Raw genomic sequence first — 23,938 nt, 5'->3', positions numbered from 1 at the left:
AGAGTCAGTGTGTCACCCCTCCCAGCTGACGTTTGTCTTTTTAAAGGGCAGTCTCCACCCAGAGTGTTGGGTGGCAAGCAGGGGTGAGGGGTTCACAGAAGTGCCCATGGTCACTGCCTTCGCCCTCCCCCGGGCGTGTCTGGAGTTTCCCGTCCACATCCAGGCCTCCCTCATGCCAGGACACAGATCCCACAGGGATCCCAGGGCCAAGATGTGGCCGTCCTCAGGGGTTTCCCACTCCCACCCAGCCAGAACTGCCCCGAGACACCAGAGAACAAAAACAAAGGCAAAGAGGTTCTGAAGCAAGCAGAATGTCTCTTGTTACAGCAGCTTTATTGGTGGCTTGGTGGCCCCCGCAGAGCCCTGCCCACTAGCTCAGGCCAGCTTCTTGCTCACGCGCTCGTAGGTCACGCCTCCAAAGGTGGAGATCTGGAAGAAGCAGCGGGGACAGAGAGAGTCAGTGCGGGGGCCCCAAGGTGCGCGTGGGCACAGGTGACGATAGACCAGCTTCCAGTCCCAGTCCTGAGTGGAAGTCAGTCCGCTGCACCACTTCTCTGGGCCTCAGTTTTGTGATCTGTTACAGGACCCACTGTGCAGACTCAACGTGGCCAAAGTGCTAAACAGATGTCAGGGTGATGTGGCTCTTTGTGGGATAGCTGTCCACCTCTGTCCATTTCAGTTCACCCGTGCCAGGCGCTTCCCTTGCAATATCCCATTTAGTCCTCCCAACGGTGAGGTGTGCCCATTGTACAGATGAGGAAACTGAAGATTATGGAAGTCAGTGACCCCCTAAGGTCAAGGGACCTCAGTGTCTGCAACATATAGCATTTAAGGGGCACCTGCGCTCGGTGATGGGAAGATACGGTCCCTGCAGTGTCCCGAGGGTGGGCACTGGAGTCAGACTGCCTAGCGCCAAATCCCTGCTCTGTCAAAAAAGCTCTCTGTCCTCTGGCTAATCACTTAGCCTCCCCGTGCCTCAGTCTCCTCACCTGCAAAATGGGGATACAAATCCTTACATAACAAGGTGATTGTGAAGATAAATGAGATCATGGGCACCCAGCGCTCAGCACAGAGCCTGGCCCATGGGGAGTGCCCATGAAGCCAGCTGCCCAGAGGGTCACATCTCTGGGGCCGTGGCTGGGGGCAGAAATGCATTCTGATCGATTGTGCCGGGAACCAGCAGGACACTCACCTCCACCAGCTTGCCATCCACTATCTCCGCGGTAAAGTGGTAATGGGGGGAGTCCACCACCATCTTCCCACCCTCCATCCGCACGGTGGCCTGGAAGAGAAGCATGACACAGCTGGAATTACATAAGCCCTCCCCCCAGACGCAGACCAGCCCCTTGGGGATAAGGGGTCTGCCTGCAGCCCCAGCAATCCCCCTCTTGGAAGTCATTTGCCTTATAGAGATCCAATTTGCATATATCCAAAGATATAGATAACTTGTGCATGATACTGGACCTCACTGTGCCTCAGTTTTCTCATCTCTGAAATGGGGGTAGTAACTAGCTTCTTTGTAGAGTTATTATGAGGATGAAGCGATTTACTGTGATATATCTAAAGTGCCTGGAGCAGTGCCTGGCTTGGGGTTGAGGACTGCTTGTTAACTAGGGAGTCGGTTAAGATCATCATTATTAGAGTGAAGCCGATGTCACCCAAGGGTGTTAAGAGTGAACAGCCTAAATATCCAGCCTAGGTTATCCACCGGTGACTAACCTACACGTCTCTCAGTGAGGGGGTGGTAAATAAATGACAGCATCTCCATACTGTAGGATCCTGTACCACCATTAAAAAAGAATAAGGCAAGTCAGCATGTGCAGACACAGAAAGACATCCACAATAAGTTGTCAAATTTCTTAAATCCCCAAGTGACAGAATATGAATATTATGACTACTTATCCTCCACCTCGGCAGCCTGAGAAACCAGGTACACTGGTGGCAGGGCTGGGGGGGGCGACAGAGAGGACCCAGAACCGGTGGAATCCCTGAGGGGCCGGTCTGGGATGAACAGCCCCCTTTCCCCACTTCTTTTTTTTTTTTTTTTAATTTATAACTGCATTATTTAATTTTTTTTAACTTAGAGGTAGGTAATTAGGTTCATTTATTTTTAGAGGGGGTACTGGGAACTGAACCCAGGATCTTGTGCATGCTGGGCACATGCTTTAACACTTGAGCTATACCCTTCCCCTCCTTTCCCCACTTCCTCACTTCCCAGGATTTCAGGTTCAAACCCAGATGAGTCTGATTCTAGGGCCTGGGCGATTACTCTCTAGGCCACACTGGAGGCGTCATAAAAATGTGCTCATGCTCTCTGGAGCCGGACGGGTGTGAAGGCCTGGCCCTGCCATGGGGTCCGGGCACTGTTTACTGATCTTGTGACTCAGCTCAGCTCCCCTGTCTGCAAGATGGGATCGGCGTTGTGGCGACTTCATAGGCTTAGCTGCATTAAGGTGTGTGACGGATTCAGCAGGTGTCTGGGATGTACGCGTGAAGGGTTCAGCAAGCGTTAACAGTTTTTTACCGTCTTTATCGTGTTCATTATTGACAGTAGCATTAAAAACCAGGCGTGGCTAAATTGCCTGTAACGAGCAAGGAATAACGCCGGCTCTTAAAGCTGGAGGCTGGACTGGAAAAGAAGCCTCAGCTCGGGGAGCAGCCCCTGGGGACATGATTGGGACGGAGGAGTGGGCCAGAGGCCTGGGGAAGGAGGGAGGGGCGGCCAGCGGCCTCTCACCTTGAACTTTTTGCCCCCGACGGTCTCCATGTCGCATTCCTTGCCCACGGTGAGCTTGTTGGTGATGGAGTGGCCCCCGGGGTAGAGCTGGGACCAGACGAAGTCCTGCCCAGACTGCTGCACCTCCGTGGTGGTCTTGAAGTTGCGGCCCTTTTCAATCGCATCGCTGGGGAGCCCTGGGCCCGGGGACAAGCAGAGCGGCTGTGTCAGCGCTGCCTACAGCCTGTGGCTCTGGGAACGAGCTCCCCCCCCCCCGTCCCCTAACCCCCATGGCGCAGGCTAGCCTGACAGTTAAGAGCACAAGTCCCAGTTCTGCCATTCTAGTCTTTTTTTTTTTTAATGGAGGTACTGGGGATTGAACCCAGGGCCTCGTGCGTGCTAAGCATGCACTCTTCCACTGAGCTGTACCCCTCCCCGCCCCAAGTCCCAGTTGTGTTGTGAGCCATGTGGCTTGGGCAGGTCACTACGTCTCCAAGCCTCAGTGTTTCTCCTGGAGATAATAGGCCCATTTCACAGGATTGTTGCAAGGACTGAATTACCATGACTGTCTTGGAAAGCTCCGGGCATACAGTAAACATTAAATAGTAGCTGCTCCTCAGATAGTTGTATAAAAACAAATAACAGAAGTTCACCAAGCTCACACAATTCTAGGTGGATGGGACCCTCGAGGCTGTCTTCTAATGCTCTTGTTTGATAGGTAAGGAAATGAAGACCCAGAGTGGGAAGGGACCGCTGTGGGTGAAGCCATGTCACTGTCCTTCAGGGCCAGTCCCAGTAACTGACTTGGAAGCCCTCTTGGCTCCCCAAGGCCCCGGGGCACACCGGCCCCGCTCTTGGGGGCTCCTCTGCCGTCAGGAGGCAGGGAGGGCCCCGGTCCCTTAGGGCCGTCCGCCAGGTCTAGACGACTATGCTGCCTCACATTTGGCTGCGCACCAAGAGTCCTGCTCACTGTCACTGGTTCCTCACAGCCAGAGTTGCAAATCAAGCAGTCGGAGGAGTGAGGTCCTTGATCTCTGCCCACAGTGCCTAGCTCCGTAAGAGGCCCGTGTTTGCTGAACGACCGAGTGAACGAGTGGCTTGTCTCACCTGGTCTCTGCGCTCACCCTTTGGTCACCTCTCCCCAGGCAGGATGTGGTGACACCACTCATCTCATCATTGGGCCCTCGGGGTCTAATGACCTCTGCCACTGGTGTGCAGTGTCACCTTAGGGCAAGTCTTGCTGAGGTGCCCCATCCGTAACACTGGGTTGGCCCATGCATATAGCAGGTGTTCGATGAATATTTGAATGAATAAACCAATCAAGCCTCCACCTCACCAGCGACTAGCTGTGTGACCTTGCTCTAGTCATTCAACCTCTCTGGGCCTCAAGGGGTTTGGGTTTCAGGCACAGAGCCGGCCAGGGCAGCCCAGCCCCGGGAAGGTGTTCTCACTCACCCAGACGCTGCATGAACTCGTCGTAGTTCTTCTCACTCTCGGTCTCGAACTTGCCGCTGAAAGCCATGCTGCCAGGAGAGCTGGAGGCCCAAGAGCAGAAGGATGAGGAGGAAGGTCTGTGATGCTGAGAGGTCCGGGGCCTCGGCTTATAAACTCTCCCAGATGCTGAGGGTCAGCACCCAAGTCGCCCCACCTCTCCCTCCTGCCCTTGAAGTGGAAGCATTTGCAGTTTTATGACAAGGGCAGGACCTGGAGGAGCAGAACCCTGAGGTTATTCACCCTGGGGGTGTGCTGGCTGGAATCCCACGGCCATTCCCAGGAAGGCCAGGGCCAGCTCTGCCACGGGGTTTGAGGCGTCATCCACCTCTGCCCAGCCCTCCCTCCATTCATCCATCCACGCTCTCATCATTCTTCATTTCATCCCTCATTCAGCAACCAAAGTGAATCAGGCACCTCAGCGTGGGGCTGGCACTGAGAACACAGACATACCCCCTTCCCAAAAGAGCTTCCAGTCTGGACCAGAGACAAAACACACCTGCCGAGAACTCCCACGCGAGCAGGATGGGATGCGTCCTGGGAGTCATGCAGATGGGGTGGGGGGCTGGGGAGGGAGCGATGATGTCCAGCTGGCCGGTGCAGCTTTGCACAGGAGATGACACTTAATACATGTCTTGAGGGAATCATAGGATTTGGATGTTTAAAGAAGCAGTAAGTTTGGAGGAGGCTGAGAACACAGGCAGGCAGCATTCTAAGATGAGGGAACAATGTGATGACAGTGGGAAGGGCCTCAGGGAAAGGAAACAGTGGGTCTGGCTGCAGCAAAGAGCACTTGCAGGAAAACAGACGCCAGATGGGGGCAGAGAATGTGAGCAGAGTCAACGAGTGTGAGCGGACCCAGGGATCATGAGGAGGAGGTAGTGCCCGGTGCACTGGAGACCTGCGGGGTGCCAGGCAAGGGCTGGGAGCTTGGCAAGTTTTACTCGGGTCCAGCTTCACGACTGGGAGGACTGAGAGTTCAGACCCCTACCTCCTGTCCCTTGTCTGATTCTGGCACCCCTTTGCCCTCCGGGACTCCATCTCCCCCATGATAGCTCCAGCCCTGCCTGTCTCCTGGGACCACAATCTGGATCAAACAGATTGGCTGAGCAAAGTGTGGGGCACTTACAAAGGCTCTCATTCTTCTTATTACTAATTAAGGACAATTTTGCAAGTCTCTGTCTCCTTTTCCAGGGCCGGCTCTCCATGAATCACCATCATTTCTGTCCAAAGCAGAATTCACCACCGTTGCTGACCCCCAGATCTGAGGCCCAGTGGTTTCCCTACTGATGAAACCAGCTTGGCCACATTTTGCCAGCCTGCAGTCCCCAATCTTAGAATTCCTCCCCTCAGCCAGGGGTCTTATTTAAACACACACACACACACGCACGCACGCACGCACGCACGCACGCACACTCCCTGCCCCGCACTGTCATCATGATTGTCTGGTACTTAAACGATTATATACATTAAAATTTCAAATAATTCAGAGCAGTGGTAGTCCTGGCAGAGACAGCCCTTGCTAACAGTTGGTATCTACCCTTCTAGACTTTTAAATGCATACATATACTTTCTTATGTAAATAAAGTTATATTGTTCTGTCCCTCCTTTTTTATGCCATGATGTAGGTACATGTCTATATCATTACATAAAGCTATGCCGGGGAAGGGTGTAGCTCAGTGGTAGAGTGTGTGCTTCACATGCACGAGGTCCTGGGTTCAATCCCCAGTACCTCCATTAAATAATAAATAAACCTGATTACCCCCCTCCCCTCAAAAATGAATTTTTAAAATAGTACCTTTAATAGTACCTTTTTAATAGCTCCAGAGTATTCTGTTGTTTGTATGTTCCATAATTTACATAACTACTGCTGGGTGTTAAGGTTGTTCCCAACATTTTTCTATTATAAGTAACTCTGAGATAAACATTCTTGTTCTTACCTCTTGGTGTACATGTCAGGTTATTTACTAAGATCAATAGCTAGGGATGAATTCCTAGGCTTGCAGTTCCTGGAACAAAGGGTTTTTGTAACTAAAGCTTATATCTATTAGTCTACTTTCTGAAAGGCTATAACAGTTCACTCCCACCGAAATCATTCGAGAATTTCCCCTCATTGATAATAGTGAGGAAATAGCAAAGACAACAATAGCTAACACTTACTGAGCATTTATCATGTGTTGGGCACGATGACACTGAGCGTTCTGCATGGATTATCTCATTAAATCTTCCAACAAATCTGTGAAGAAGGTAACATTAATGTCCCCATTTTTCCAGGGAGGAAGCCACGGTTCAGAGAAGTTAAATAACTTGCCCAAAGTCACAGAGCCCCTGTGCATAGTTCATATTTACTACCAAGACAACTTTCAAGATCGTTTAAGGACATTTCCAAGAATCCTCCATAATCCCATTACCCTAACACTGACTGTTTTTGTTTTTTGTTTTTTTAAATTCTCTTTCTCCTTCTTTTTTTCTTCTCTCTCCTCTCTCATCCTTGCTTTCCCCCCGTGGCGGGTGGGCGGGGGCGGTAAGTAGGTTTATTTATGTATTTTTTTATTTTTATTTTTTTAGTGGAGGTACTGGGGATTGAACCAAGGACCTTGTACGTGCTAAGCAGACAGCTCCACCACTCCCACCACTCCATCCTTGCTTTCTTGCTCACTGTTATAATTAATTAGATATATAACAGCCATAATCACCATGTAACTGCCATATTCCGTTGTCTTTTTCTTTGCTCAGTGTTAGTTTAGAGACACAGTCCCTTGTTTCTATAAAGCTGCCATGTTTATTATGAGAAACGGCTGCATAATGTTTGCTGTTGGACTTTTAGGGGGATCCCAAGCTACCCCATGAAATGAAAGTCCACAGTGAGCTTCTTTATATGTGGAGAATTTTTTTTAAGTGTTTCCTTGAGCTAAAGCTCCAGGATGGGATGACAAATTTATGGGATCTGGCAGCATTTGTACAGCTCTTAACATGTTTTGTCAAGTTGGGACTGTATTGGTTTCTCCCCCAGATTGCCCGGGTGCTGAATTTCTTGGGACTCAGAATTTAGAACATCTTTAGTAATTTCCCCCAAACAACACCCTTCTCGACATCACAAATTGTGCCACCTTGAGATTCTATTTCTTTTCTTTTTAGACAATCTTTATGGCGGGGAGAGGGTGGAGCTCAAAGGTAGAGCACATGCTTAGCGTGTACAAGACCCTGGGTTCAATCCACAGTACCTCCATTAAAAAAATAAAAACCCCTAATTACCCCTCCTCTGAAAAAGCCTCTTCATGGAGGAAAAGGTTTTTAATTTTCTGATTGTAAAAGTAATAGACATTCATAATAGATAATTTGGGAGGAACAAGCACAAATCAACTAAAAGCTACCTATAATCTCACCATGGGGTCTTATTTTTCAATTGTAAAATTAATACATACTCAATGTTTAAAAAAGACAAAAGCTCAAAGTGGGATAAAGTAAAGGGGAAAGCCCCACATCCCACTGCATGTCCTTTTCCAGAGCAGCTGCCGTCAAATTCAGTATATAACCTTCGGGGCATTTCCCACATGCACACAAACATACTTGTGCCTAATCTGTTTTCCCCCCCTTGTTCTTTTCAACCAAAATGAAATCCAAAGATACTGTTTTGTCTTGCTTTTTTCTCCCCCCTTAGCAATTTATCATAGACATTAATGGATCTTACTTCTTATTGGAAACTGAAAACTATCCCATTCATTATTAAAAGGGACTTTCCAAACAGAGAAGAAAGCCGCTAAAAGAAAGCATGATGTCACACTGGTCTAGGCATGGGAGAACAATGGAGTGTTTGCCATCTCCCTGTCAACCTTGGAGGAAAATCATTTCACAGCAGTGATTGGGATGTAAGTGGGACAAAGGAGACAATTGGTGGTTAAGCTAGAGAGGCTCAGGGGATGGGGTGTAGTCTCCTGAAATGCCCTGGGGTCTCTAGTCTCAGAGGAAGTCTGCACTTTGTAGAATCCCACCTTCATGCCTTGGCCTGCCTGGAATGACTGCTTACCTTTCACCCGTCTTTCCACATTCAGATTGTGCAACTCCACCTCCTCCAGGGAGCCTCCTCTGATTACTCCAACCTATAGTTTGTCCCTTACAGGAACCCCCCCGGGTGTGTACCATCTGCTTGTAATGACTCAAGGGGAAGCCTGGGCTTTAGAGTTGCATGTGTTAGCCTCCCTGTATGAGCTCTGAGACTTCAGATTCACAACCTTCATTCATCCAACAGATATTAGCTGAGCACCTACTGTGTGCTAGACTCTGGAACCACCAGGTATCTGTCCTCAAGTCTGAGAGACCCAGCCCAGTAAACAGGCAACTGCAACGTGGTGCGATACATGAGATAAAGCAGCAAGATTGGAATACTGTGGGAACGCAGAGGCATGACCCTGACCACCTCTTCAGGGTCGGGGAAAGCCAATCTGAGAGAAACTGACAACTAAGCCAAAACCTGGATTTCCTCATTGCTAAGTGGGGATAAAAACACCTGTCTTCCAGAGTTTTAATGAGATTAAATGAGGATATATACATAATAAGCTTAGCACAGGATCTAGTCATTTGTAGGTACTCATTGAATGATACTGTTAATCCCATTCATTGGCAGTTTGTCCAGCCTGTCTGCCTATTGTTTTCAATTACTGTTTATTGTAGCACTAATTTAACTCTTCACAAAGTATGTCTTTTATCTCTCAATTATATTATCATCCCTTTAAAGGAGGGACCCTGCATCCCATACTTCCTCATGGGAGACCTCCAGTGTTGTTTTCTTTGTTCAGATCAGAGTAGGATAGGCTGGGAGGATGTGTTTTTCAGAGTGTGGTCTTCTTCATACACTGCTGACGGTGCAGGAGGGGAGGGCTTGTGAAAAAATGGAACCCCCTGGGCCCTGAGCCCCAGAGGTTCTGATTCAGTGAGGCTGGGTGGGGTCGTGGAATCTGCACCTGACAAGCTCCCCAGTGGTGGTGATGCAGTTGCCCTGAGAAGCTCCAGGCCAGGGGACGTGGGCAAGAGCTGGCAGGTGGACCAGATGGCTCTCCAGACCCCCACCTGACTCCCTTTCCCACTGACTTCTTTCTGCAGTGGTCAGAACTGTTTTCCCCTTAGTAGCTCATCCAAAGTCAGCATCAAGGGCGGGAGGGGAGTGGTAGGGGTGTGGCACCGGGACGCCTGACTCAGCTGTCATCCTCTCCCCTTCACTGGGGTCTGTATGTGCATTTGACCGTCCAGCCTTCCTCCCTCCACACCCTCTCTCTTTTCCTCTTCACCTGGAGTTCAGTTAATTGTTCAGACACTCACTGAAAACCTTCCAAGTGGGGTAAATGAACCCAAACTGCTTCCGTATCATAGTAAGGTTTTATGGGGCAATTGAACCAACAGAGCGACCAAACTCCTGGAGATAAACAATGACCCCAAGGCTAATCCCCCTGGGTCACCCCAACTTCCCACCTGGACTCTGGCTCCTGCTTGAGATCAGCCACTTTATTCTGAGAGGAACTAGTGAAGAAGGTGGGAAATGCAAGTGCTTGAGTCCACGGTCGGAGGAGGATCCCTGGGTCTCCCCCTGACCTCCCTACCCCAGGAATAAGTGATCCATCAGGGTTACAGGTTCCTTGATCAAACCCCCCCTTCCTCTTCTTTCCTCAACCAAGAATCTGAAATGCTAATTGGGGCTGATCCTGGAGTATCGAGGCTGAATGGGGCGTCTGCTGGCAGTTTATTCCACGATGATTCTCCTAGGCCTGCTCTCAAGGGTCAGAGACCAAGAAATTCAGTATTCCCTTGGAAAGTCCAGTTGGCACTTTGTTTATCCACAATTGGAACTTAGAGTTAGAGATTTACAACTAGAAGAGATGGAGACTCTGAGGTCAGGCTGCCTGGGTTTAAATCCCAGCTCTGCCACTTGCTGGCTACGTGTCCTTGGGCAAGTCTCCCTGTGCCTCAGTTTTCTGATCTGCAAAATGGAGATAATTGCTCCTAACTTAAAGGGTTGTTATGAATATTAAATGAGTTGATTTTTGTAAAGCACTTTTTTCAGAGCCTGGCACAGAGGGTGTAAGAGTGTGTTAATAAATGTTGCTGGGGTGGGTTGGCTGTGCAGCTCAGCACCGCTCTGTCTGGTCAGCAGCTTTGCAGTGACAATTATCTCCATCATTGCTAAGGTCAGATGCCCCCAAGTTCAGTCCTCATTCTTGTCTTTCCTCTGAGCACTCACTTCCTTGGTGATTTCATCCAGTCCATGGCTTTAAATGTTATCTCTATGCTGGTGACTCCCAGAGTTTTTTTTCCCTGTCTGAGAGATCCCCTCTGGACTTACATCAAACTGCCCACCTGACAGCTCCGTTTCATGTCTTACGCCATCTCAAACGTGACATGTCCAAAACTCCTTTTTGTCTACTCTCAACAGAGCCTGCTCCTCCCATGATCTTTTCCATCTCAGATGACGGGGAATCCTAGGAGCCAGTATGTACCGTGCACCCACAGTGTGCTACGTGCTTCACGTTAATTATCACCCAGTTCTCCCAACCAGTCTCTTGAGTAGGTCCCACTATATATCCCCACTATATAAATGAGGAAACAGGCTCAGAAATGTCACTGTTAGTTGGCTGAGGAAGCAGTTTAGCTTCAGGTCCTGCACTCGTGTCCTCTAACTGAAAGCAGCAGTTGGATTTGGATGAAGCCCCCAGGCTCTTGGAGACCATTATTTCTCCTGTGGTACTTAACAAGTGATCCCAAATTGCCAGATACTATGCCAGGTACTCAACACATGGCATCGCATTTAATCCCTGGAACAAACTTCCCAGACAGCTGTTATTATCCTCGTTTATAGAAAAGAAGGTCTAGGCTCAGAAAGATTAGGTGACTTGTCCAAGGTCACACAGCTTTTTGTTGATGAAGCTTGGATTTTTTTTCCTCTTTTTTTTTTTTTATTGACTTATAGTTAGTTTACAATGTTGTGTCAATTTCTGGTGTACAGCACAATTTTTCAGTCATACATGAATATACATCTATTCATTTTCATATTCTTTTTCATCGTGAGCTACTGGAAGATATTGTATCTATTTCCCTGTGCTATACAGTATAAATTTGTTTATCTATTCAAATATACCTGTCAGTATGTACAAATCTCGAACTGTCCCTTCCCACCCACCTCCCCCCTGGCAACCCCAAGTTGTATTCTATGTCTGTGAGTCTGTTGATGAAGCTTGGATTTGAACTCAGTTTTCTCTGACTTGAAGCGATACTTGCCACCACTATGGATGCTGCTGGCTCTCTGATGAAAAGCAAAATGCCAGTCTCTGGCTCTAATGTCAGAGTTATAACCCATGCGTTCATTCATTCATTCATTCAAAATGCATTTACTGAGCACCTAGCTATGTATTAAGGAAGGAAGATACACAGCAGAAGAGAATACAGTCCCCACCCCATTGGATGAAGCTCCCAGCCTGACATCTCGTCCCCTTTCCCCCAGCTCATCCCCTGCTCTTAGCTTCACTTCCTTTCCTGTCCAGCCCATGGATGCATCACTTTCTCTGCCAGGACCCTTCAAGTCCTTTGGCCACCTTGGCTTCCCAGGTCCCATCTTGGGACAGAAAACCAATTCGTCTCTCTACCTCCCATCCCCAGGACTGCTGGCTACAACCAGGAGAAGAGGCGCAACAGCAAGAACGGCGGGGGTGGCCGTTCACGCCACCACAAATTCATGGTCTGGCCTCAGCCAGGTTTTGAACAGCTCAGTGGTCCTTCCCCTCATCAGGGGTGGTTCCCAACCCCATTCTTCATGCCACCTACCCTTATCAGGTCTTGTCCATCACTCCCACCTCCCGAGTGCCCACCACAGCCCCAGCCATCACTTTGATGTCCATAAAGCAATCCACTGTATGGATATATCACAACTTATTCGACCAGTCCTCAGTGATTGGACACTTTGGTTAGGTAGGAAAAGATGCACATATGAGAAAACAAAAATGAAAGCCTTATTCAAGACCATGTATTAGCATGAATACAGTTAACCTCAGACAATGCCAGGGACTAGGGGCACAGACAGTTGGCTCAGTGGAAAATCCGTGGAAAACTTGCCCCCCTCCCCGTATCTGTGCTTCCTCCGCATTCGTGGACTCAACCAACTGTAGATTGTGTAGTACTTTTCCATTTACTATTGGAAAAAATCCACATATAAGTGGACCCAGGCAGGTCAAACCCCTGCTGTTCAAGGGTCAACTGTGGAATTAACTGAGGCGAGTAGAGTGGGGCTGAAGTTGTTCCAGGAGTTCATGGGTGATAAAGCAGCGGAGGACGGTGACCTCAGAGTCAGTGCCCGGAGACGAGATGGGAAGTCCTGTGGCCACTGGTCTACAGGGCCGCCTCCTCACTGGGGACAAAGCACTTTGCCAGACAGGAAAACCCCTTGTTTCCTGCTTCTGCTCTGTGTCTCTGCCTGTTCCACTCCCTGCTTCTGAGTTAATGGAATGTCTGACTGGTGCGGACAAAGCCCTTTGGGTTGCAAGTAAAGAAACCCTCTTGGACTAGCTTAGGCCAAAAGGGGAACTTAACAGGTTACAGCATACATAATTGCTGCTATTTGACCTTTTTGACCTATAAAAACAGTTTCACATGGTTCAACCTAATTTTTTAAGGCTGCAGAGGCAGCTTGGGGAACCCAAAGGGGTGGAAACAGACTTCATGAGGCACTAAAGGAATCTGTCTCTCTCTTTCTCTTTCTCTCTCTCTCTCTCTCTCTCTCCCCTCCTCTCCCCCTCCACTCCATCTGCAGCTTCTCTCTATGTCCACTTGATTCTCCACACACCTCCTTTCTCTGCTGTCCACGTGCTGGCAGACAACAGGGCTTTCAGAACAGGCAACAGAAGCCAAGTCAAGAGAGAGAAAATCTGATTGGTCCATCCTGCGTCAAGTGTTCACCTTGGTCCAATCAGCCATGGGCAGGGAGCGGGGCCAATCAGCCATGGGCAGGGAGCGGGGCACTCTTCATCGTGAGCTATGGAAACTGATTTGAACAGAAAAGAAATGTACTGTAAGGATGTCAACTAGATCACATAATTTTCAGGCTTGGAAAACAAGTAGGGAAATGGTTTTTGTGAGGATCCCGCCGCCAGTACCAGCAAAAGCTCGACTGGACAGTTTGCAGCCCTTATCAGCGGTGGCACTGCGCCCTGTCACTGAAGCCACCTTTCCCCTGGGCACTGATCGTGGCTCCCACCACCACCAGAATGGATTCTCTTGCCCCTGCTTCTCTGCATCACAAGCTGCAGAGAAAATGTCTCATTAGGGGTGTCTGATTGGTCAAACCCAGTTCACACTCAGGCACCTTGTGACAGGATGATGGGAACACGAGTATCTGGCCTTTTCAGCTTCGTCCTGGAAGGCGGAGTCCATGCAGTGGGGGAGCTCTCTAAACAGAGACAGGGTGCAGATGCTTCTCCCCACCAGTGGGGTCCTGAGGCACCACCTTAGCCACCAGGTCCGGCTGTACTGAGTAGAGAGGGAAGTGTTTGAAGAAAGGACTGTGGCATGGGCAGATGATGAAAGGTGTCCATGACCGTGACTCTCCCCAGAGAGCACGTGCTGTGCCCTGGATGAAAGCTTTTCTCCTCCCATCTAGCCCATTCAAGTCTTCCTGTCTTCCACTTAGAACCTGCGCAGGAGAGCTCGGGATTCAGTTGTTCCCACTGCTTTTGCATCTGAGACCCAAGCAGCTGGAGGGCAGAAATCGGCCTTTTGTTTCTGTGTGGTGTGTACAGCGGCAAGGGCTTTACAGATTCCTGCTGGGTGATTCAGGGTTCTTTCAGATGAAAGTACAGACTCTGATTCTTGGTGACAAAATTTTAAAAGGGGACTATTTCTCGGAGGGTGTAGGGTAGCAATAGAAGGGGTGGAAAAGCAAAACCACGAGACCTCAAGTTAGCCTGTAGCACCAGAGAGCAAGGGGGAAAGAAGACACAGACTCCTTGCGGCACTGACATCCAGGCACTCACCTTCAACCGCCCTCCATCCTTGCAGCCCTCTACCCAAGACTCCGATTCCCAGCTCAGCCAATTACTAGCTGTATCACCTGGACAGGTCACTTAACTTCTGTGTTTGAGATTCCTCCTCGTTGGCAGAATGGGGCTAACAATTAAACCCGCCTCCTTAGAGACATGGGGGCGTTGATAACTCAATATATGAAGATACTTAGAAAAGGGCCTGGCACCTAGCAAATACTTAGTACATGCTAGCTAATAAAAAAGTACCAGGAGACAAAGTTCAATTGGCCTAGCTAAGCTGTATCCAACCCCTGGGGGTGGGTCTTGACGGACAGTCCCATGAAGGCCTCTATCCAGCAGTGGGTAGGAAAGGTCTTCAAGGAACACGGAAAGGACTTGGAAGGGCTCTTACAGAGGAAGGGGACATGCATGCCAGGCAGGCAAGAACCCTAAGTCCTCCGTATAATTTCTCAGCACCCCAGGACTGGAAAAGAAGATTGGCCACCCTTACATTTGTGGGTCTAATGCTAGCCAGGCGCCAGAGCCAGGAAGGAGGAGGAAGCAAGGAGGTAGATCCAACAACATCCAAACAACCTCACCTCCAAACTTACAACCAAGGCAGCCCATGACCCTCGAAAAATATTGCTTCGGGCCAAAGTCAGATGCCAAAAGGTCTTCATCCGGTTCCCCGTGCATTTATTCATCGCCCCCTCTCCCGCCGCTGGCTAACTGTGATTAATTCCTGTGGCAGCCACAGGAATCACTCCTAATGAATTTCTAATGAACTCATTTGGTGTTAATGCGCTATGTAATTCCGCAGGACACTCATTATAATTTAGCCTTATTAAGTCTAGTTATTGGGAACTACTGTTGCTCTAAGCTCACAAGCAGGAGAAAAGTAATTATCCGGAGCAGGCAGTTAAATTTATGGAAAGGACTGGACATTCAGAGAAAAAAAGTGGCTGCTCTTATGCTTTTGTCCTTGGGGCGTACCGCTGTGCAGAGGGGAACCAGCTGTGTGGGTCTTTGAGCTGAGACCCAGGTGCCCTCCCTGACTTTATATTCTGTAGTGTCAGAGCTGTGCAGGCTGCAGTCTGCGTGGTGGGGTTTTTAAGGGCCATCCAAAGGTGGCCCTGCCCCGAAATGGTCTACCCCACTTGCCTACGGCTAGGGTCTGAATTTCCATCTTAGGGATGGATGGATTCCTTTGCACCAGAGGCACTGCAGCAGGTGCAAAGGTGACCTATGGCACACCTCAAGAGTTCACAGAGCGGTCACAGATAGTTTATCTCATTTGATCATCACAGCATCCCCATCTTATCATTATACCTCCTTGATAGATAAGAGACAGGTTCACACACGTGACACGACTTGCCCAAGGCCCCAGGTGCCAGAGCTGGGAACAGAACCAGTATGTCCCCACCCCCAGGTGAGTTCTCTCTCCTGCTCACCTCTCATTTCCTGCCTGGCGTGTTTTTACCCATACACATGACTGAGACTGCCATCTAGATCAGACACTCCTTGAACTGGGAGCTTTTTCTATGATTCTCTTTGCCTGTTTGGTGGGCCTTGGTTCAGAGGATGAGAGGCAAGGCTCCCTTGGTAAGGGCAGGTCAGGGCTCCTGAAGACCCCTGCAAGGTTCCATCAGTCATGCACAAGTCGATTTCATTTCCCCTTTTGCCACTTCTCCCTGAAATTTTCTCCTTATTCCCACTTTCTTACAATCAACTTCTTACTTTTGGCAAAAATGTAGATTACTTTTTTTTTTTTTTTAGTTGGAAATCATTTTCTCCTAGTGATTAAAGTAACACGTGCTTTTTGCATAAAATTCAGAAAAATGCAGCAGAGCCAAAGAACTATAAGGATCATCTGTAATCTCATCACTCGGATGTTTTGCAGGGTGGGGGAGCCATCACTCAGATGTAACTCTGTTGTTTAACGTAGAGTTGGTGTGTATATGCTTCCAGACCTTATTATGATGCACACATAAATATACATACCAACATGTTATCCAAAATGGGATCGTACCCCACGTGCTGTTTTGGAACTTGCTTTTTACTAAACTTAGAAATGCAAATTTTCTGAAAGATAAATTTACATTGTCAGTGGATAAATAAAAACGAATTTAACAAGAATATCCTTGATGACTCCTCTGGGTTATGGGAAGATACAAAAGAGGGGGGCTTGAGAGAATAAAGTCCAAATACATACATACACAATCCAGGAAGGAAATTTGCTTATTGCTACCTTATCTCCCAGAACATCTTGCTTATCAGTTTGAGTTAGGCGTTTGCCATGAGAAGACCGGTGGAGGGGAGATGAAGGGATAAGTGCAAGGTTGCTGGGCACCGGGGGTCCCGGGCATGAGCAGACAGGGCTGTGGAGTTTCGAGGTCAACTCAGAACCCCGCCGCAGCTCTTGCCCACCTCCCCAGCCTCATTTTCTGTCACGCTCTGACTGCTACAACCTCGTGATCCTCGGAACCCCCCCACGCTCGCAATGCTACTTTGCATATATTTTTTTCTCTCTACCTGTATTTTCTCTCTGCCATCAATGGTGAAAATTCACTCTCGTGCAATGTCTAATTCAATTGTTTGCCTACAAGAAGAGCCGAAAGAGCCCCTTGGAGGGCAGAGTGGGTTTCGCGGCAGCATGAAAGGAGGGGCTGGGTGGCTGGGAGGAAGCTTTTCTTTCCACTCTGAGGTGGGGACAAGATGACCACAGCCTTCCTTGGTGCCGCGCTGAGTTCAGCCTCCGTGACCGCGGGGCTGCCGCGCATCTTCAGGTCACGCTGGACGTGACCTCCTGCCTCCAGGGCCACGTTCTGTTCTCCAGGTCCCTCTTTCCTGACTCTCTCCAGAACCTTCTGTCAGCCCCGGATGAGGTGCTTTTGGCTTCTGCCAGTGGCTTCTCACTGCAGCCAGGGAGCCCCCCAGAGCTGTGAGTATGTTTGTTGTGGCTATTCAGACGTGGGCAGGAATGGGTGAATTCATGTTGGTATCAGGGTGACCAGTGTGTGTGTCTCTGTGCTCCTCTGGGGGCACACTGCCCAGGTGTATTGGTGTCTGTGGTATTGTACCCAGGAATTGAGTGCACATGTGAGAAAGGATGTGTATGTGTGTGTATGTGTGTACGGAGACAGATCTGTGCTTTCTCTGTATACATGCGGAGTATGGTTATGTCCTGTGTATATGTGAAAATCAGAGTGCACAGTGCTCAGCTGTGACTATCTGAGTATGGCCTGGATTTGTTTGTGCACTGGGATGTGGGAGTGTTTATTTACTGAGATGACAGTAGGTATTAGTTGGCTGCCTTAGACTACAAGCAAAAACAAACAAATAATAAATAACAACCCCCCCCAGCAATAAATAAACTTATTATCTCATATGACTGGAATTCCAGAAGTGAGGAGGGAGGACTCTCAAATTGACTGATTGCCTTGATCAATAATGTCTTTAAGGGCCTCTGTTCTTTCCACCTCTCCACTCGCCTAATGCCACATCCTCATGGCCACAAAATGGCTGCGGCATTTCCATACCCCACACTCAGACACTAGGAATCCAGTGACTGGTAAATACATCTTTGTTTCTGGCGTGACTTTCCTAAGAATGAGGACTGTTTTCCCAGAAGCCCCAAGCCTACTTCCCCCAACATCTCGTTGGCTAGAACTAAACATGGCCAAAGCTAAACCCATCTCTGTTAAGGGCGCGAGACCACCAAGTTTGGTTTAGACTCATCGGGATCTCCCTCCTGGAGCAGAGGATGGGATCAGCCTTTCAAAACACAAAGCTGCTTGGAAGAAGGGCGGTCAGCTGACAGGATTCTGCCAGGAAGGAAGAGAAGTCGGGGACGGATGTTGGATAGACAGTCTGTAGCGTCTTGTACAAAGGTATGTGCAGAGCATATCTGTAAGTGTCCATGAGTCTGTGTCTATATGAACATAAGTGAGTATGTAATACGTATGGGTGTTGCAATGACTTAATGTTGCCTAACACACCATTCCTAAATGCAGTGGCTAAAAACAGCCAAGTTTTATAATTTCCCATCATTCTGTGGGTCAGAAACTTGGGCAAGTTGTGGCTAGGCCGGCGTCTGCACCAAATGGCATCACCCAGAGCCACTCACTCATGAAGCTACATCCCGCTAGTAACTGGGCTGGGCTGGAAGGTCTACAAAGGTTTCCCTCACAGGCCTGACACGGCCTTGCCCCTCAGCGTGGCTCCTCTCTCTCCGGGTATGACTAGCCTGGGCTTCCTCACAGCATGGCAGTCTTAGGACGGTTGCACCTCTTCACCTGGAAGCTGACAAAGTCCAACAAGGAGGAAGTAAAAGCTGCCAGCCCTCTTAAAGCCTGGATTCAGAAATCTCAGAACATTGCTTCTCCCACAGATACTCAAGAGGGAGGAAAGAGAATTTACCTTTTGCTGGTGGAACAGCACGCACATGCAGACAAGGAAAGAATTCACAGCAGCCAGCTTCAGCGATGATCTACGACAGTAGGAGTACGTCTTGAACATGGGGGGGGGGGTTGTATATGAGTGTACACATTCTTGTTTGCAGGTGTGATTTAAGGATTGTGAGTATGGGGGAGGGTATAGCTCAGTGGTAGAGCGTATGCCTAGCATGCACAAGGTCCTGGGTTCAATTCCCAGTACCTCTATGAAAAGATCAAATAAATAAGTAAACCTAATTACCTCCAGCAAAAAAAAAGAAAAAAAAATTAAGCATTGTGGGTGTGTGTATGGTAGCATGTGTGTAAGTGTGCCTGTGTCCGCTTACACATGCACACCTGTTTATGTGCATATGTGCACATGCAGGTGGGTAAGTGTGTGTGGATATACACAAGGAAATACACACAAGGAGATGCGTGAACGTGTTCAGGTCCAAGGGTCCACCTGGGCCAGAGGCTTGCATGTGTGTGCATACATAGTAGGGAAAGTTGATGGGGCCGACCTGCCCCAGCTGTGGCCCTCTGGGGTAGATTCGCTGAGACCGCAAATCCTGGCCAAGGCTGGCAATCTAATCATTCCTGGGATCTTGTCCTTGACTGGGAGGCCTTGGGTCCCAGGCAGAAGACTCAGGCCTTATCATAACTAGATTAAAATCACACTGCTGGCAGTGGAGGAGGAAAACTATCACTTTTTTTTTTTTTTTTTTTTTAATTTCTTGAGGCCTGGGACATCACTGGCCTCAAACAGCCAGTGGGAAAGCTTAGCTGCTCCCCGGCTCCAAGAGGGAACCCCACCCCTGGGGCTGTAAACCGCAGGACGGGATTTCAAGGAGAGCAGGAAGCCGGAGCTCAAGGCTGCTAGCAGGGTGAGGCCTCCGACCCTGGGTAGCCCTGAGCCCTTGGCTTCTCTTTCACTCTCTGCAGCGTGTTTCCCAGTAAAGAAAATATGGCAGGGCGGGAAGCAGGGAGGGAAAGGCGTGTTACAGTGACTCCTCCATGCAGTTTTACTCTGTCTCCCCAGAGAGCTCTGAAGCACGGACTCCGTGGGCCTTTATACAGATGAGGGAAAGGATGCTTGGAAAAGGAGGGAGATTTCCCCACAGTCACACCCTTTGCAAGGAGCAGAGGTGGGATCTGAACTCCAATTGGCCTGATTCTAGAGTTCCTGGCACCAGACCGGAACACGGATGCTAAAACATCTTGCAGGAGATAAACAACTACTCAACCTACAAGACACAGCCTCCAAGGAAAGCACAGTTCAGGCTCGATGGGAGGCCCAGGTCTTCAGCTGGAGCTGTTTTTCTCAAAGCCCACCAGATCCTCTCTCAACATTGACTAAAGCCATTCCGGGCTTCTCAGTCCCATGGGGATAAAGTTCAAAGCCAGACTCCTTACTGCGACTCACAAAGGCCCAGAGGGGCTGGCTGCTGCCCACCACCCTTGTCTCCTTTGCGTCAGCCACATGGGCCTCCTCTTTATTCCCTGAATAGACTTATATACGTGCCCCCTCTGCCTCGGGCCTTTGCACTTCCTTGGCCTGCTGCTCAACTTAAATGTCACTCCCTCGCCTAAGGGCATGATAATGGTGTTATGATTCTCTTCTTTTTAAAGAGTCCTTCTCCTTTAGGGATACATAATGAAGTATTTACATATGAAATAATAAGATGCCCGAGGTTTGTTTCAAAATAATTGGGTGGGGCAGACACAAGTCAGGATGAGCCACATCGCTAGTGGTGGGAGCAGGGGGATGGGTGCATGGGGGTCTCTCTGTTTTTGTGTGTTTGAATTCTTTGTGTGTGAGATTTTTAAGAGATTGTTAAAGAATAAATGGAAAGGGAGGGGAGAATATAGCTCAAGTGGTAGAATGCATGCTTAGCATGTACAAAGTCCTGGGTTCAATTCCCCGGTACCTCCTATAAATAAGTAAATAAACCTAATTACCCCCCCCCAAATAATAAAATTAATAAAATTTATTTTTAAAAAAAGAATAAATGGAAAAAAGTCACTTCTTCAGAAAAATCTTTCCAACCCCAGAGGCTCAGTCAGGTCCCCTCTTCTGTGCAGCCAACAAGTCACATCTCCTTCACGGAATACATAGATGACAAATGGGTGAGTTCAGAGTAAAGAGATAACAAATGGGTGAGCTCAGAGGCAGCTCACTGTGTGAACTGGTCCAGAAAAGGCAGCTCCCTGAAGAGAGGGAGGAGGGAGGGGAGGAAGACTGACGAAGAGGGGGATGGAGAGGGGAGGTGGAAACCCAGCTGGATTCTCTCCAACCCAAATACATCACATCGTATCATCATATCATGTTATATAATTTTTCTTTGGCCACCATTTCCTTTCATTAAAAGCAGTTTTAAAATTAATTTTCAAAGCAGGTAACTACGTTCACATATTTCAGTATTTAAGAGTAACAAAAGGGGCTACAAAGAAAAATCTCCCCTCACACCCAGGCCTCCAACCACCCCATCCCCCCACCCCCACCCCGGGGAAGCAAAACCATCAGTTTCGTATGTGTCCTTCAGAGCAACAGGATGCATGTACATGCAAGTATGTATATATTTATATTTGTATCTGTATTTCCCCACTTCGTCACACTTGGATATTTTTATTGAATATAGCTTGAGAATGTTTCGTGTTGATACCAAAGAGGCCCTCATCGTTTTTTGCAGCTGTCTTGTATTTCATTCTATGACTCCACCGTAACGTATTTAACCAGGCATCTACTGAAGGGGCGTTCAGGTTACGTCCGATCTAGTGTTATTACAAACAAAAAATGTTGTGCGTTATCTTACTTCGCGTCTGTAAGATGCCATGTGTAGGACTCAATTTCCTGAAGTAGAATGTCGGGACAGAGCATGTGATAGATCCTGGCCGACTATCCTCCGTGAGGGTTCATCGGAGACCACCTCCTGCTCTCCCTAGCTCTGGGCGGGGCTTGAAGGGAGCGCAGGCGTGGCCAGGCCAGGAGGAAGGGCGGGGCCATTCCCAAGGGAAGCCTACAGCACAAAACACTGGCGAGGCATCTGGGGACAGTCCTGTGACATCAGCTGGTTACACAGACCTCTCCTCCAAATAAGGGCGCAGCCAGAGGTGGCCTCTGCCCACTACAGCAGCAAGAGTAGGGACCTGAGTATTAGGTGATCTGGGCCCAGGTTTGCCACCTTGGCTTGACAGGTGGCTTTGGGCAGGCTATTTGCATAATGATAACGGCTAACACCAGACACCAGGCGCAGTGCTGAGCACGTTGCCTGTGTCACCCCATAGCCCTGAGAGGCTGGCCAGTCTGCAGCCTGAGCTCAGAGAGGTTAGGGAACCCACTCGAGGTGGTCCAGCACATAAGGGACAGAGTCAGGATAGGATCCAGGCTTAACAGTGCTTCACTGCCTTCAGCTTACCCCTCAGCGAGGTAAGGCAGTGAGACCCCGACTAAGCCTTTTCCATCTCAGAAGGTCACGTGGCCTGTGGCTGCGCAGTGAGGGGCTTGGAGAGGAACTGGCTAGGGGGTGGGGATGCGGAGCCCCCTCCACAAAGAAGGCCATGTCCAGCCCCACTTCTTGCAGGAAGGCCTGAATGAGAGAGAGAGGGAGAGGGAGAGGAAAAGGGAGATGGACCGAGAGAAAGGGAGAGGGGGAGAGAAGCCCCAGCGGGTGGGACAGGCGGCAGAGCCCAGCCCCACCTACCTCCGGCTGCCGGTGCGCCTGGATGCAGTGACCTGCAGCGCCCTCTGGCGGCGCCCTCCGCGCCTGGGACGGATGGGCCAAGGGCAGGAGGGGCGACTCCTTCCCCCGCGATCGGCTCTGGGCGTCTCTGGGCGTCTCTGGGCGCAGGCCGGCCTGCTACTACTCCCAGGAGTTTTCTTCCTCAGAGATACGCCAGCTGAATAATAGTAACAACGAGGCGCTCTCAAAAAGTGGCACAAAGAGACTGCTGAAAGGAGGGAAAGGACTCTTGAAACCATGGGGTCATCATGAGGAAATCTGTCCAAGGGTCCTCCCCACTGTGACCTGAAACATCCTTGCATTTGCCTCTGGTGACCACTTTCGCCTTCCCAGGGCTGTCCGGTCCGCGCCTGCTGCCCCATCACCGCGGGCTGAGCCGGCCTTGCCCATGAGCCTGGCTGAGCCAAAGGCCTCAAAGCCTGTGAGGAGCCCCAGAGCCGCAGTGTGGAGAGGGGCAGCTGAGACCATCTCGCCGGTCTGCTGGTCTGTCTATTCCGTAACTATTTATGGAGCTCCTACTGTGTGCCACCCACATGCGCCCTGGGGATAAAGACATTAGTGACGGGCAAGGAACTGAGATTCCAGGCCACGAGAGGCAGACAACAAAGAAACAAGGTCATCCGTGTGCTCAGAAGTGTTGTGAAGACCCCACAACAGGACGAGGTGCCAGTGTCTGAGGAGGCCTGTCTGGCAAAGGGCACTTTCATGCTGAGGACACGGGACCTGGGGGGAGCAGGCAGGGGAACTTCAGGTAAAAGTTAGGGGGATGAGGACCATGTAAGCTTGAAGGCATGTCAGGGGTCTGGATTTGACTCCGGGGGCCGAGGAAGTCATCAGAGGGCTTCCGGCAAGGATGGCATGATCTGATGGGCAGTGTTACTAGGTCATTCCTCTGCCTGCTGGGGAATAAAGGATAGGAAGGGTGAGGGTGGAAGCAGGGGGCAGCCAGGAGGTGACTCCAGGTCTCCAGATACAAAGAGATGATGCCAAACCAGGGCGGGGAGAGTGGGGTTCTGATGAATCTGAGAAGCGTGGTGGACTGGACCTGCTGGGGGACTGTCTGGGAGTTGGGGGAGCCAAGACCAGGTCGGTACCACACCCCTCACACCCCTTCCAGCCTGGGTATGGCCACTGAGTCATCTCCCTGGGGTCATTCAGAGCGGGGCAAAGGACTCATGGCCAGAAGCCCACAGGGCTGTGTCTTGGTGTGCTCAGAGGCTGAGGACCTGGGGCCAGAGGCGCTTCCAGCCGGCACAGCTCTCTTCTCTCCCCCTGCACCTGCAGTCTCTCTCTCATTCTGCTCCCAGTCTCTCCCTCCTTCTCTCCCTTCCCTCTCCTTCTCCTTGCCCCCACCTACACACACACACACACACACACACACGCGCGTGCACACACACACACACACACACAAACACGTGCGCAGTTTACTGCAGCCTTATCAGAAGGAAGCCTCCAGCAAAGACAAAGGGTCTCCAGGGAGCAAGCAAGAGGAGCTGACTGTGGAGTTTTACCAGGAGGGGGAGGCAGGCTTTGCTGCCTTCCACATCCCACCTCCTGTTC

General features: G+C 49.7%; 1 protein-coding gene and 1 non-coding gene across 2 annotated transcripts; one reads left to right on the top strand and one right to left on the bottom strand.

The window, feature by feature from the left end:
* Positions 1 to 315: 315 nt before the first annotated feature.
* Positions 316 to 4,334, bottom strand: FABP6 (fatty acid binding protein 6). The gene is made up of 4 exons (XM_006177973.2): positions 4,172 to 4,334; positions 2,738 to 2,913; positions 1,193 to 1,282; positions 316 to 429 (listed from the first exon to the last, which is right to left on the bottom strand). Exons 1-4 carry the CDS (start codon positions 4,236 to 4,238, stop codon positions 376 to 378), a joined length of 387 nt encoding a protein of 128 aa, XP_006178035.1. The 5' UTR covers positions 4,239 to 4,334; the 3' UTR covers positions 316 to 375.
* Positions 4,335 to 5,870: 1,536 nt separating this feature from the next.
* Positions 5,871 to 5,944, top strand: TRNAV-CAC. Its single transcript has one exon. It is a non-coding gene; the product is annotated as a tRNA-Val (tRNA).
* The last annotated feature ends 17,994 nt before the right edge of the window (positions 5,945 to 23,938 follow it).

The sequence above is a fragment of the Camelus ferus genome, chromosome 3 (assembly GCF_009834535.1).
Source record: "Camelus ferus isolate YT-003-E chromosome 3, BCGSAC_Cfer_1.0, whole genome shotgun sequence".
Taxonomy (NCBI): Eukaryota; Metazoa; Chordata; class Mammalia; order Artiodactyla; family Camelidae; genus Camelus; species Camelus ferus.
This window is presented reverse-complemented; position numbering and strand designations above follow the sequence as displayed.

Bases quoted from the DNA above. Each gene is read 5' to 3' on its own strand.
- FABP6 (XM_006177973.2), bottom strand. From the start codon at position 4,238: ATGGCTTTCAGCGGCAAGTTCGAGACCGAGAGTGAGAAGAACTACGAC. The intron at 1,283-2,737 runs GTGAGAGGCCGC...CTTCTCTTCCAG, and splicing joins TCGGGGGCAAAAAGTTCAAG to GCCACCGTGCGGATGGAGGG. The intron at 430-1,192 runs GTGAGTGTCCTG...TGCTTCTTCCAG, and splicing joins TGGATGGCAAGCTGGTGGAG to ATCTCCACCTTTGGAGGCGT.